This window comes from Colletotrichum navitas (assembly GCF_030913465.1).
Source record: "Colletotrichum navitas strain CBS 125086 chromosome Unknown LY79scaffold_10, whole genome shotgun sequence".
In the NCBI taxonomy this organism is placed as follows: domain Eukaryota; kingdom Fungi; phylum Ascomycota; class Sordariomycetes; order Glomerellales; family Glomerellaceae; genus Colletotrichum; species Colletotrichum navitas.
Window position 1 is genome coordinate 312,815 of NW_026850556.1, and position 12,392 is coordinate 325,206.

Genomic DNA, 12,392 nt, shown 5'->3' on the forward strand with positions numbered 1-12,392 from the left:
ACTGAGGGAGGAGAATGCCTCCCACCACAACAAAAAGGGTGCGGAGCGGTGCCGCGCAGCTCGCCCTGATTTTGTCTCAAATGCTTCAAACTATTTGTTCACCACAGACCCTCCCCTCCCCCGTGGAAGATCGGTCCGGTGGACCTTTTCCCTTCCTCCACCCCTGACATCGGACGACCTGTGGCTCGACCGCCCGCCTGCCCGCCTGCCCGCCCTTACACACAATTAGGCGATGAATGCGGGCTCAAAGTAGACGGACATGAAGCCGGAGACGGTGATGTTCTCCTTTACGTAGGCCTTGAGGGCGGCGTGGGCGGCGCATTCATCGTCGTAGTACTTCATGTCCTCGAGCGAGGCGAACTCGGACTTGGAGACGACGGTGAAGCCCTGGGCGCGCGGGTCTTCGGCGGCGTGGCCGACGACCAGGCTGAGGATGTAGGGCTTTCCGTCCTGCGACGGGCGGAAGGTCAGTCTATTTGGTTCTTTTTACAGTGATATTTTTCTCACTGTTGGCAGATCCGACTACAGGTTCGGCGAAAGAGCGCGTCTCTCGACGTTCTTGATGGCTGACGGTGGGGCCGAGACACGGAGGGGATATACCCGATGGGATCCACGCTCTGAACCGGGACGCCGGCACTCTCGCCGATTAGATACCCCCCACCAAGCCGGTGCCAATGGGGGGGGAAGTGGGGGGGGGGGGGGGGGGGGGGAGAGAGGAAGGGGGTCAGAATAGTCCGCTCACAGGGACTTACCTTCTCCGCACTCTGTATGGCCTTGTACTGCTCAATCATCTGCTTCTGCTGCCCCTCGTCGACAATCTTGAACATGGTGACGCGATGGATGCGGCCCGCCATTTTGTCGGTGGTTGTGATGGTTTGTGATCGGGAGTCCGAGAGCGGGGGGGGGGGGGGGGGGGGTTGGCGAATAGCTGATGTGCACGCGCGGGGTTCCGAAGCCGGAGGAGGGTTCGATGGCAGTGATGGGACTCGCGAGCAGCGGGGCGCTGTTGATGTATAAACGTTAAGAGTGTGCGAGAAAGAGCAGCAACAGCAGCAAATCGGGAAGGGAAGAAGGACGGAAGAAGTGAAAGAAAAGGGAGAAACCGACGGAGCGACGGGGAGCGAGCGGGAGAGTTTATATTCGGAGGGGGAAAGGGGAGGTCTAGGTCGGTCCGTAGGCTTGCAGCTCAGTGTCCGACCCCGATTTCCATGCAGGCGCTCGGCTGGAGATGGAGGGCGCATGGTGTTCTTACCGCAGGCGCTGCAGTAGCCCTCGGACGGGGGGCGCCATGCAGGAGCTGTGCTTGGCGCCTACCTACCCTTCCTTAGGTACCTTACCTAGTACAAGGACAAACGCCCTTGGGTAACGCAACAAGTTGGATCACTGTGGCCGGAAATCTTGGTCAGAAACTGACTCTACCATCTACTGGGCCAATTGGGTAGTCACTATTCTCCGTAACGGTCTGAGTTTGCCTTTGTAGAACTCTGTAGCTTACTACAGACCTACGGGCTGCCTACCTACATAACCGTGACTTTCTGCCGGGCTGAAACAAGGGCCATGACTTGGACAACTCTCCTCGTAACGATTTGTTTGTATGGGGAAAGGCGGGGGGGGGCTCCTCAAGAAACGTGTCGCGATATCCAAGTCCGGTGAATCTTCGGCAAGGTCAAACAAGGCGATAGCCAACTATACCTAGGCAATCCGAGTTGCCGACCTGGATGGACGGACCCGATTTCACTTACCGATGTATCGGTAGGAATACCACCCCACCCCATCCACCTCCGATAGCACCACGGCGCGGGGCTTTTTCGGTAGTAAAACAAACGACTGCCGAAGGATTTACATAACGCCCTTTGCAGTACATTCCTCCCTCTACCGTTCCCCCCCCTTTCCTTTTCTTTTTGTGTGCCTCCCGCAAGTCCGAGACAGGAGCTCCGCCCATTCACGCCCGCCAGCCCTGGGCTGACAGCACCCGAGCCCCCGGAAAATTACCGCATACCGCAGAGCGGACGGGCGAGTCACGGACCTCCCCTCCCTTTCATCCGCCTTGCCAGGGGGAGAAGACAGGGGAGAGAGCGGGGGGCGTGATGAAAGCCATCGTCCGAACGAAAGCTCGTCAATCAAGCCGCTCCGAGGTACGGATAGCAAGTAAAGCTTGGGGTTATCGCATGTCAAAAGTCGCCGTGCAAGGCGCGGCAGAACACCGCTCACCCCCCTCCCCTTCCCTTCCCTCTCCCGGAATCGTCTGAGCAAAACGTTGTCGCCCGCGGGGCCATTGCAATGTCGCATATGAGACGGTCCATCATCTCACATGCCGGGTGTCCACACCCCCGTCTGTCTTGCTCACCAGAAATTTCCACCGTCCGAGAAGCCGGGCTGCGCTACCCGAGCCGTCTCACAAACAACAGGAGGGGTAGGGCTGAAGTGGCAAGACGAGCCGAGTGAACGAAAAGGATCACCAGTCTCTTCGTCTCCTCTGACGTGCACCACACGTACCTCACACTTTCCCATCGACATCCTCGGGGCGCGCGGAGGCCAGCTCTCGTGTGCAACCTCACCCGACGAACACATCACGGCAACCGGTGCTCGTCTTCTTTTTCCTTCTCGTCAGAGTCTAGCCACTTATACAGTCACCGCCCACCAACCCTCCCTGCCCATTTGACGTTGGGAAAGCTCGACAGAACAAGCCTCGGGGAGCAGGCGCGGGTTTCTAACCAGCCAAATCACCACCGCAGTAGTGACCAGCTCGTCAACCACTCAACCCTCGAACAATACTGGTCCGGCCCGGCCTGGTGGCTTGGCTACACCACACGCAGGACAAGACATCACTCGCAAGCATGAGGTCTGAGGCATGGGAACATCAGATTAGGTCGTTCTGGTATTATTCCGTCCTGTCATCCATGTCGTTGGCCCCCGCTCTTAATGGCCGGTGGGCGTCTGTATTGCTTTGGCAAAGAGTCGATCTTGCCGTTTTATGTGATATCATCTTCCTCCCACCCGTTGCAACACCAGAGGCGTGGCCGGTGTTCGCCACCTACCATCGTTCTACGGCAAGCCCCTCCTGCGTGTGCGCCATCCAACGCTGGGGGGGGGGGGTTCTGTCTTGGCAACCGAGCTAGATTTGGTATCTTTGTTCCTACTCCTGACAAGCAACCATCTCATGACATAGAAAAGCTGTAACCAAGCCAATGCCCGGAAGCAGTCCCCGTCCCCAAGCCTAGTCCCGCCGGGGTTCCCTTTACCTATACGCCGTATTCGCCTTTACATCATCACCAGCCCTTGGTTTTCTGAGTGGCAGATCCCGTCTCCCCTCCACTACCTTCTAGTGGTTCCACCGTCAGCCCCCCATAGGCGAGCCGGGTGACAGACCCCCGACCCGCCGAACGACCATTTGCATCTTCTCGATCAGCTCCGGCATCCGATAGGGTTTGACAAGCACGTCGTCGCATCCCGCTTTCTTGGCGTCTTGCATCTGCTCCGGCCTTGCGTTGGCGCTAACGGCGATAATGGGAATTCTTCCACCGCTGGCACAAAACACCCTCCCTTCCCGCTCCAGCTCTCGGATCCGCCGTGTGCACGTTAGACCGTCCTGCACCGGCATCTCGATGTCCATGAGGATCAGATTGATGGCTACGGGAGGAAGCGCCTGAGTATCTGCAGCGCTATGGGCAAAGTAACCCTCCTCCTCGTGTTGCAGAGACATGGACCGCATGAGTCTCTCCAGGGCCTCGACTCCGTGATTGGCCACGTCGACGGTGAATCCCCTATCCTGCAGACCCCGGCGGGTGATTTGCTGGTTGATAAGGTTATCCTCCACGATCAGGATGCCGTCGAGCCGGGGGTTGGAAACTTGGGGTTTCGGCCGCGAGCCAGGTGTTCTCCGCCCGTTCGTGGGGGCTCTCACCCGGGGGACACTCAGCGGGGTATTGGCCGCGGTATCCAAAGTCGCCATGCTTGCGGCCGCGGCCGCAGACTCGGCCTCTTTCAGTGACGCTTCGGTCGGCACGTATGCCTCGATGAAAAAGGCGAACGTGGAGCCTACCCCGGGCAAGCTGGCCACGCCAATGGCTCCCTTCTGCAGCTCTGTCAAGCGCCGCGAGATGAACAGCCCGAGTCCCGAGCCGCCATACTTCACATGGGTACGCGAACTCGCCTGCACAAACCTGTTGAAGAGGTTGGATTTCTCGTCTTCAGACAGACCCTGACCAGTATCCTTGACCTCGAACATGATGTACACTGGGTCCTTGCGCATGTCGAGCGCAGGCTGCTCGTACTCGAACTCCTCCTTGCAGGATCGGGGGATGAACGTCACGGGAGATGTCTCGTCCGTTGGTCGTTCCCGAGATGCTTTCATACAGACCGAGACGTTCCTGATGGATCCGGATTTGGTGAACTTGAGGGCGTTGGTCAGCAGATTGATGAGCACCTGCTTGACACGAGATGGATCAAGATCGAGATAGACGTGTCCCAATTCTTTGTAAGACTTATCGACAGTCATCTTCAGGTCAATGTCCACACGGCGTGCCTCCACGTCGAACATCTTGATGGCCTCTTCTCCAATCTGCACCGGGTCGACTGTGCAGGGGGTGACGGCCAAGAGTTTGGAATCCAACTTGGACATGGTCAGAATGTCGTCCACGATGCGTTTCTGATGCTGCGCACAGGCCACAATGGTCTCGGCGTTCTCGATACTATCCGCAAGGAGCTGCTTTACATCAAAGTGTTTGTCGCTGTTTTCGTCAGGTATTCTGAGTGTCGTCGGACTGAGTGGCCGGTTGACGAGTTCCTCGCACCTCGCAAGAGAGGCAATGATGGCGTCGGAGCAATGGATGATGGCACTGAGCGGATTTCGCATTTCGTGGGACGTCATGTCGATAAAGTTGTCTTGCTGCCGCTTCGAGTCGATGGCCTCCTCGGTCCGTTTAGTCTCCAGTTCCAACTGCCACTTCTGCAAAGAGACATCGCTGACACAGCCAGTGAATGACTGGACGACGCCATCCGAGCTGCAGACCGGCATGAGCGTGGCGTTGACCCATCTAGGCGCCGTGATCTGGTTCCCCACAGCATCCTCAGCTGTCCAGGTGGTTTTCAGACGGATCTCAGCTGTCTGGGGCTTCTTCTCGGACACAAGCCGGGCTACGCTCTCGCTCAGATACGGAAGGTCGTCTTTGACCACCGAAACCTCCCACGGCCGCACCTCATGCTCCATGGGATCTACCTTGCTCATGCCACACAATTCGAAGAAGACGTTGTTGGCGCCGAGGAGACGCCCTCCGGTATCCATGTCAAACATCCCAACAGTGGCAAGTTCAGCCATTCTCTTCAAGTTCTCCGCCTGCTGGGCTCGTCGGGTCGCTTCGTTGGCGGTTCTTTGGTGAGCGGTGATGTCCGTAAGGCAGGTAAAGGTTCGGATGATAGTTCCATCCATGGCTCGTTCCGCCTTCGCCTGGGCCATGACGTATCGTTCCATCTTGTCGTCCAGGTCGCCGTACAGGTCGGCTTTGAAAGGGGACCTCCGTGTTAACATGTTATTGGTATTCTCAGATCCGCGCACACGGAATTGGAATTCGACTTCATCTTTGGTTTGCAGCTCTTTGTACGCCTCACGGATCTTCTCTCGGTCTTCCTCTAACACACATGAGAAGGAACCTCCGTTCTCGGCTGTTGCATCAGGATATCCTGTTATGCGGTACCAAAGGCCGTTTGCAAAGGTGATGTTTCCTTGGTGGTCGCCAATCGAGAAGCCATTGGGGATGAAGTCGGAAACTGTCTGGAACAGCCGTGTATATTCCGTCGCCTCCTTTATCTGGTGCGCCAACTTCTCTTTCAACATGGCCTGGTCGTAGGCAGCTTGTTCGGCAGCGTTTCTTCCCCGGCGCCTTTCCTCCTCCAACAATACGGTGCATGCCAGCGATGTTGCGAGCTTCTGTGCAAGGAGCTGGATGTAGAGCTTGTAGGCGTCGTCATAAGGGCGTCGGGGGTTGAGGCCCAGCAACAGAAGCCCCATGACCTCCTCCTCTTTCGTGGGCCGGATGGGTAGGATGATGGCGGCCTGGCAAGGGTCGCCAAAACCACGCCATTGCAAGCCGGCCAGTAGTTCTTTTGGCAGACTGCCGTCCGATGTGCTGATTATTAGAGGCTCCTCGTTACGCAAGGCAGCTCGGAATTGTGGCGCTAGGCCCGCGTCGGATTCTTTTAGTCGCAGGATTCCAGGCATGGCGGGATGGTCTGCCGGAACCCCGAGAGCCCCTTCCAGGCGACATGTGTAATTACACCCGTGCCGTGGCTCGCTTCCGGAATCTGACGACCCGTCGCATTCGATCGAGTACAACATGGCGAGTGGTATATCGTACGCAGGCTCGCATTCCGAAAGCTCCATGACCAGCTTGCTCCAGTACGACTTGACATCCTTGGCGGTACCCAGCTCCTCGCCCATGTCCACCAACATCTGGATCCGTCGGCGAAAAAGATGGTACAGAGTTGTGTCTGTTATCAGGTGGATGAAGCCGAGGCATTCGTTGTCGTGCAAAACGGGGACAATGGACCATTTCAGGTACGTCTCCAGTGGCGGCCTGTCGCGCTGTTCAACGAAGAACCTAAATATCTCTTCGTTGTTCGCCCGCCGGCTCCGTCCTGGATTTTTCATCATGTCTCTGAGTTGGTCTGCGATCTCGGGGAACACCTCGGTGACGGAATGGCCCATCAAGTCGGGGTGCCGGGCCCCAATTATCTCTCCGTACGCTTCGTTGTAGACTGCAGTGAAGCTGTTGCCCCAGTAGATTGCCGTGGGCTGAGAGTTGCACAAGATCTGGCTGTATGACTGATGGAGCAGTGACGGCCATCGGTCCATGGGCCCGAGGGGCGTTGCGCTCCAGTCGACACTGTCGACCATGTCGAGGAAAGGCTCCTGGTCCGGAATGAACTCTGGCAAAACCAAAGTTGGCTCAGCAGCTGCCCAGATGATTCGGGGGTGAGAGAGGATATCCTCTTGAAAGGATTCTGGCGAGGATGTGGACTGGGCGGCGGCCGAGGTATGCGAGTGCAATATGCCGCTGACGGTCTCTCCTCCTTCCGATGCGTCGGCGCGTGTCTTCCTAGGTGGCTCTGACGAGATGGGCAAGTCGTTGGAACTCACGACAACCCACTTTGAGAGCACGAGGTTCCGCGTCCACAAATGGTTGTTGTACAGGAAAGATTGCGGCGGGTCGGGGCCCTGGGCGGTGATCCAATCCCAAAACCTGGCGTGATCACGGCTCGTGATAGAGATGAGGATGTCGTTGAGGGCTGATACGCTGGCGAGAGCCGGGTTGCTGTAGACGACCTCGGCGTTGGCGGGGTCCTTGGGCGAAGCCGGGATCGCCACGACGAAGCTCGGTCGCGGGTCGGAGTCGAGCAGGTCGACGACACCCACGCCGAGGAGCGGGGGAGGATGCATGGCGGCGGGTAGGGTGTGAGTCGCCCACTCAGCCAAGGGATCGGCTGGTTTTGTTGTCAGTCTCAGTCTCTTCTCTCATCCTCAACCAATGGTCGTTTGGATATACGATCAAGATCCTGCGGGCGGACCAGTCGCGATTCTTGGGCGCTGTGTTCTTGCGTGGGTTTCCTTGAGAAAACCCCCAAGAATAAGAAGAAGAAAAAAAAACAACCCAGAAGAGCAGGGGAATCAGGTCGGACCCGCCGAAGAAGGTAAACGCCGAGTCGACAAGTGCGCGGGCTGACCAAGGGCAAAGCAGGGCGAGTGATACTCGGGGACTGCGATGCAGCAGAGGTAGGTAGAGGAGGAGGAGGAGACAAGGTGAGTGGCTGAGAAAGAAAAGGCTTCAGACGCGAGCCGTGGGCCCAAAGTGTGCAAGAGCGGTCCAGGGTGGATGAGGTGGACGAGGTGGACGAGGGGTGGTTGCGCTACTAGAAGTTGCGATTCTTCTTTGCTGTGTGGGGACGATGGGCGCACGCGGCGGCACACCCAGTCAGTCTGTCGTTCTCAGACCGAAAGAGAGGGACCAAAGCTAACAAGGTTGAGCTGGCGGGTCAAACTGGATGTTCGGTAGCACCCTCAAATCAAACATGCCCCAGGGAGGAGTCAATACAGACGAGATGCCTGCGGCAAATGCATTACGCGGTTGGCGACTGTTGGAAATCTGTACTGGGTGGGTATCTCGCACGGAGCCTTGGCCGACTTTCTAGTCGCGGAAGGCGTGTGTCATTATTTCCTCGTGCAATTTAAAAAAAAAAAAAAAAAAAATGGCAAGCGGTCTTGGATGGATAGGAGGGATGGATCACTGGTGGAGGGGAACCCGTTCTCGGGGGGACGTAGACGGGCACGGAGACAGGGGTTAGCTTTTGGGGGCTGAAGGTCGGACGTCGCGTCGCAATAATGTGGCTTATTGCGCAGATGGCAGGACCTCGTCAGATATGATTTCCTGATTTCTCTCAGGTTAGATCAGGGCTGGTAATTAATGGTAATGCTGGGAGAGCAGCAATGGGACTGGGCACTAGGCAGACAAGGGACGGGGACTCGGAAAGCAGGCCGATGACAACGGGCGCTGCGGTATCGTGACCCCAGTAGGTACAACGAATACCAGCGCGTCAGCAATGGCTGGAAGGCGGGCCTCGAGGGTCTTCAGAGACAATAGTTTAGAAAGGCCGGTTAGTGCTTCCATACCATGCCCTTTCAGCCGTGCGTCTCAGCCCTCTCCCTGTGGATCTCTTCGCGACGAATGATTCTCTGAAGCGGTAAAAGTACACCCGGGATGGTGACTGAGTAAACCAAAGCCACAAGCACAGAGCGCAGACGCGGCGTGGGCGTGAGCGGCGAAGACGGAGGGTCGTCCTGCGAGTGTGTGTGTATGTGTGTGTGTGTGTGTGTGTGTGTGTGTGTTTATTCAGTCGTCCGATGACGAAGCGGTCGGACGCCTCTATATCGATGAGACGGGATAGGATTCCCGGCCTCAAGACCACTTTAGCAGCGATCAGCAGAAGGGCACTTCCTTGAGCGTGGGATCCGGTCCGATCTGTGGATTCGGACCCAAAAGGGCCGGGGAAACGAGTGGCAGACAAAATAAAAGCGGGATTCACAAAGAGGAATACCGCACCGGCCACTATTCCCACAACGGAATCTACATACCCAGTACGGCGCATCCCCTCTTGACGGCCATGGTGGAAGGAGGGGGTTCCGGATCAGACCTGCGCCAAGTCGATTCACCCTTCTTTGGCTTCTCCCAACCAGACCAGAGCCTTCTTTCCTCTTCTTTTCATTTCAAGACCGCCAACTGCCCCTCTGGATGATCACTCCCGCGAAACATATCCTAGCATAGAGCGCTGTCCTTGCTCGCTTAGTAGGCCTTAGTTGATAGTCTAGCTCGTAGCAACAAGCCCGCTCATTTGTCAGTGATGCTGCTCTCCATACGTCATCCCGACCTCACACGTGGGGTAGCTATAATTAATGTGAAGTCCCTTCGCACTCTTATCGGTGTGCTAGTATCCGTATAACTGTAGTGTACCTGGTGTAGGCAGACTTACTCCCTCCCCCTCCCAGATCCACGCTCGCGTTTTCCCGGGTCACCACGCTAGCTCCGGGATCCGATCGATCCTGTTTGTTTCGTTTTGCCCGCCCACCTCAGTATAGGTACTCTGCATCTGCCTCGTGTGCTCCCGTCAGATACCCTACCTAGCGCACAGGCTGCAACCGCGGCTTGTGTGCTCCTTGTGACGTCATATAGCGTCCGCGAAACAACACAACACCGTCTCCAATCTTTCTTGGCTGATGGGCCTATCACAGCCTATCACAGGCCGTCGCTTGACAACCTCATCCTGCTGCTCACCGACGCGTGATTCACTGCGCGCCCAATCATGAGAGCCGTCACCGGCGCTCACCTGCACGACTCCAAGTCGTCTTCCGGCATCCCTTTTCGAACGAACCGTCCGGACTAGATAGGAAAGTCGTATGAAATCGATCAGCACGTATCCCGTATCCAATATCCTCTCCACTCTCATTTCTCACAGCACTCCCTTGGGTTCTGTTTCTCTGCTTCCTTTTCCTTGTTTGGCGGGGCTTGCTTGACATGCTGTGGCTATCGAGAGACATGCCACCCCCCCTTCGTTTGTGGTCCAATCACCGTCTTTCCCCATCGAGGGGTCACGGACGCGCGATTGCACTGACGGGAGAATCGCCCATCTCTATAGAGGAACTCCTAACGTCATTTACCCCAAGCCCGTCTGTCGCACCAGTGAGCGGGCTTGGGTAGGCAGCCAGAAGTCTCACTTATCAACCCCCGCCGCCGCCGAAAGCCAGCCACATCGGTGATAACCTGGAAGCACGAAATCTGACAAACGCCCAATGGTCTGTTCTTCGACCAACACCTCACCAGCCTCGTGCGGCGTGCGGCTACAATACGGCGCCAAATACGAGACCGAGACGATACGACGTGAGCAAACTCTCTTTGTCGTGGTGGTGCCCGCCATGTCAAGGTGTGCTTTGAATGCAAGTGCGAGACTGCATTGCATTTTGGTCCGGGCAACATCACCCTAATAATATTTTCGGTCTAGAAATGGTATCTGATCTATCTTGGGGTATTCGAGGCATCTTAAGCCTCGAAGCAATGTATGAAGCGGCCAAATAATCCTCTGATTCTACTGTATCTCATGTCAGATATGATTCTCTATTCGGCCCAGCGGTCGTGGTAATTGTGAGAAATCAAACTCCCGTCCGTTTCCCCTGTTCTGCCAGCCCTCCCCCGTGCCCAACCCACCCGGTGGCTTACACCACCGCTAAACCATGCCATCTCCTACCTTTAACGCGCCGCCACCAAGCTCATGTAGATGCCCCAGGCAATACCGGCGAGGGAACCGACCAGGTTCCTGCCCTCGATGCTCTTGACAAAGGCAAAGTTGACGAGGCTGACCAGGGGCCACAGCTTCAGGCCGGCGAGGAAGATGGGCACGAACTCGAGCTGGCTGCTACGGACGACGGCCCGCCAGTCGACCTTGCTGTAGTCGACGGCGCCGCGTGAGAGGAGATATGACCCCGAGTGGTGCGCGGCCGCGAGGTGGTCCGGGCGGGCCATGGCGGTCTGGATGCTGTGCATGAACATGCTGAAGGCGAGCGTGTTGAGGGCGGCGCCGACAGTCTGGTCGAGGACCAGCTTGATGAGCGTGTTGCGGATGTTGAGCTTGGGCTCGACCAGCTTGTTCTCGCGCGCCTCGCGGTCCAGCTCCTTGTCGTCGTTGGCCGCCGCCGAGGCGACGGCGTCCTTGGTGGGCGAGACGTGGTAGGCCGGGAAAGTCTCCTCGAGAAAGCCTTGCCTGTGGGGTGTCAGTAACGACGTTCGAACGCTGCCCCAGATGTGAGAGAAAGTGCGCTGGATGGAGACTCACCACATGAAGTTGGGTGGCGTACTGATAATGGTGTAGAGGACGAACTGGAAGACGGGTACCCAGTCGATGACCAGTGGACTCTGGTCGTCGGATTAGCAATGAAATCTCTATCCACAGTAAGGTGGCGCTGTTGTATGCGACAACGTAACGCATCCTTCTGGCGGCCCAGTCTTGTCAGGGAGGTCATCATACATCGGTTTGGTAGGCCGTCAAGGCCTGGGCCAACAGGTTCGACGTGCCGCTCAGGACTGCAGACTGCAGCGTCGCCGTGACAACGGGAGAAGGGGCCATGATGAGGCTCTGAGGAGTCGAGTTGAGAAGCTTTAACGGCGAAGTCCTATGAACGGTGTACGAGAATCCCTTCGTTGTAAGACGCGATGAGCGATGCTTTGTGCCAGCTAGCTGGACAGAACAATATGATCCTTTTGGTGCATACGGCCCGTGTAGGGTGTGCGAGCTGACGTTATTTATATGCCTCGGTGTTGCGCAACTGATGCGATTTTAATGCAATCTGTTCGGAAGAGCACCCTTGAGACTGGCGACTTTGTAATCACGACGAGTTTCGATAGGTCAATGGAACGGCTTGCAGGCCCGGATTGAAGATTCGGCACAGGTGGTTCGTGTGGAGGAATTGGGGAAACACTGCCCTCTCCTCTACCCCAGTACCCCGGTTCGTGTGGAGGTCGCCGGCCAAAGTTCGGATCGGCAAATGAGGGACCAAGGCTCGCACTCCTGTGGGGCCGACGGCTGTCCGTTCCAGCTTTTCAGCAGACATGTCGAGCTTTGGTGGGCAGTTTTAGACGGAGGCATCGGGCTAGTATCAAAGATACCTGCGTTCTATTGGCCGCTTACCCTCTTGTTGTTGGCTTTGAGCCAAGGCCGGATATACTGTATCCTTGGCTGTTACTGGCTGCATGCCCTCAGGGAGATAGATACCTGTATGCAGGCAGGCAACGGCAAGGAAGGTAATTCGAAAGGAGCTTGACGTGTGGGCTAACGAAAGCTTGTTGTAATGGCAA

General features: G+C 56.8%; 3 protein-coding genes across 3 annotated transcripts; all 3 read right to left on the reverse strand.

The window, feature by feature from the left end:
• Window positions 1–225: 225 nt before the first annotated feature.
• LY79DRAFT_667024 (stress responsive A/B barrel domain-containing protein) lies at window positions 226–854 on the reverse strand (the record flags this gene model as incomplete). The annotated part of the gene is made up of 2 exons (XM_060563310.1): window positions 226–450; window positions 753–854. The coding sequence occupies 2 exons, from the start codon at window positions 852–854 to the stop codon at window positions 226–228; spliced, it is 327 nt and encodes a 108-aa protein (XP_060417701.1).
• A 2,483-nt stretch (window positions 855–3,337) lies between these two features.
• Window positions 3,338–7,435, reverse strand: LY79DRAFT_508793 (hsp90-like protein; the record flags this gene model as incomplete). Its single annotated transcript, XM_060553982.1, has 1 exon — window positions 3,338–7,435. One exon carries the CDS (start codon window positions 7,433–7,435, stop codon window positions 3,338–3,340), a length of 4,098 nt encoding a protein of 1,365 aa, XP_060417702.1.
• Window positions 7,436–10,790: 3,355 nt separating this feature from the next.
• Window positions 10,791–11,664, reverse strand: LY79DRAFT_577024 (Mpv17/PMP22 family protein; the record flags this gene model as incomplete). Its single annotated transcript, XM_060559848.1, has 3 exons — window positions 10,791–11,301; window positions 11,374–11,453; window positions 11,566–11,664. The coding sequence occupies 3 exons, from the start codon at window positions 11,662–11,664 to the stop codon at window positions 10,791–10,793; spliced, it is 690 nt and encodes a 229-aa protein (XP_060417703.1).
• Between the last annotated feature and the right edge of the window lie 728 nt (window positions 11,665–12,392).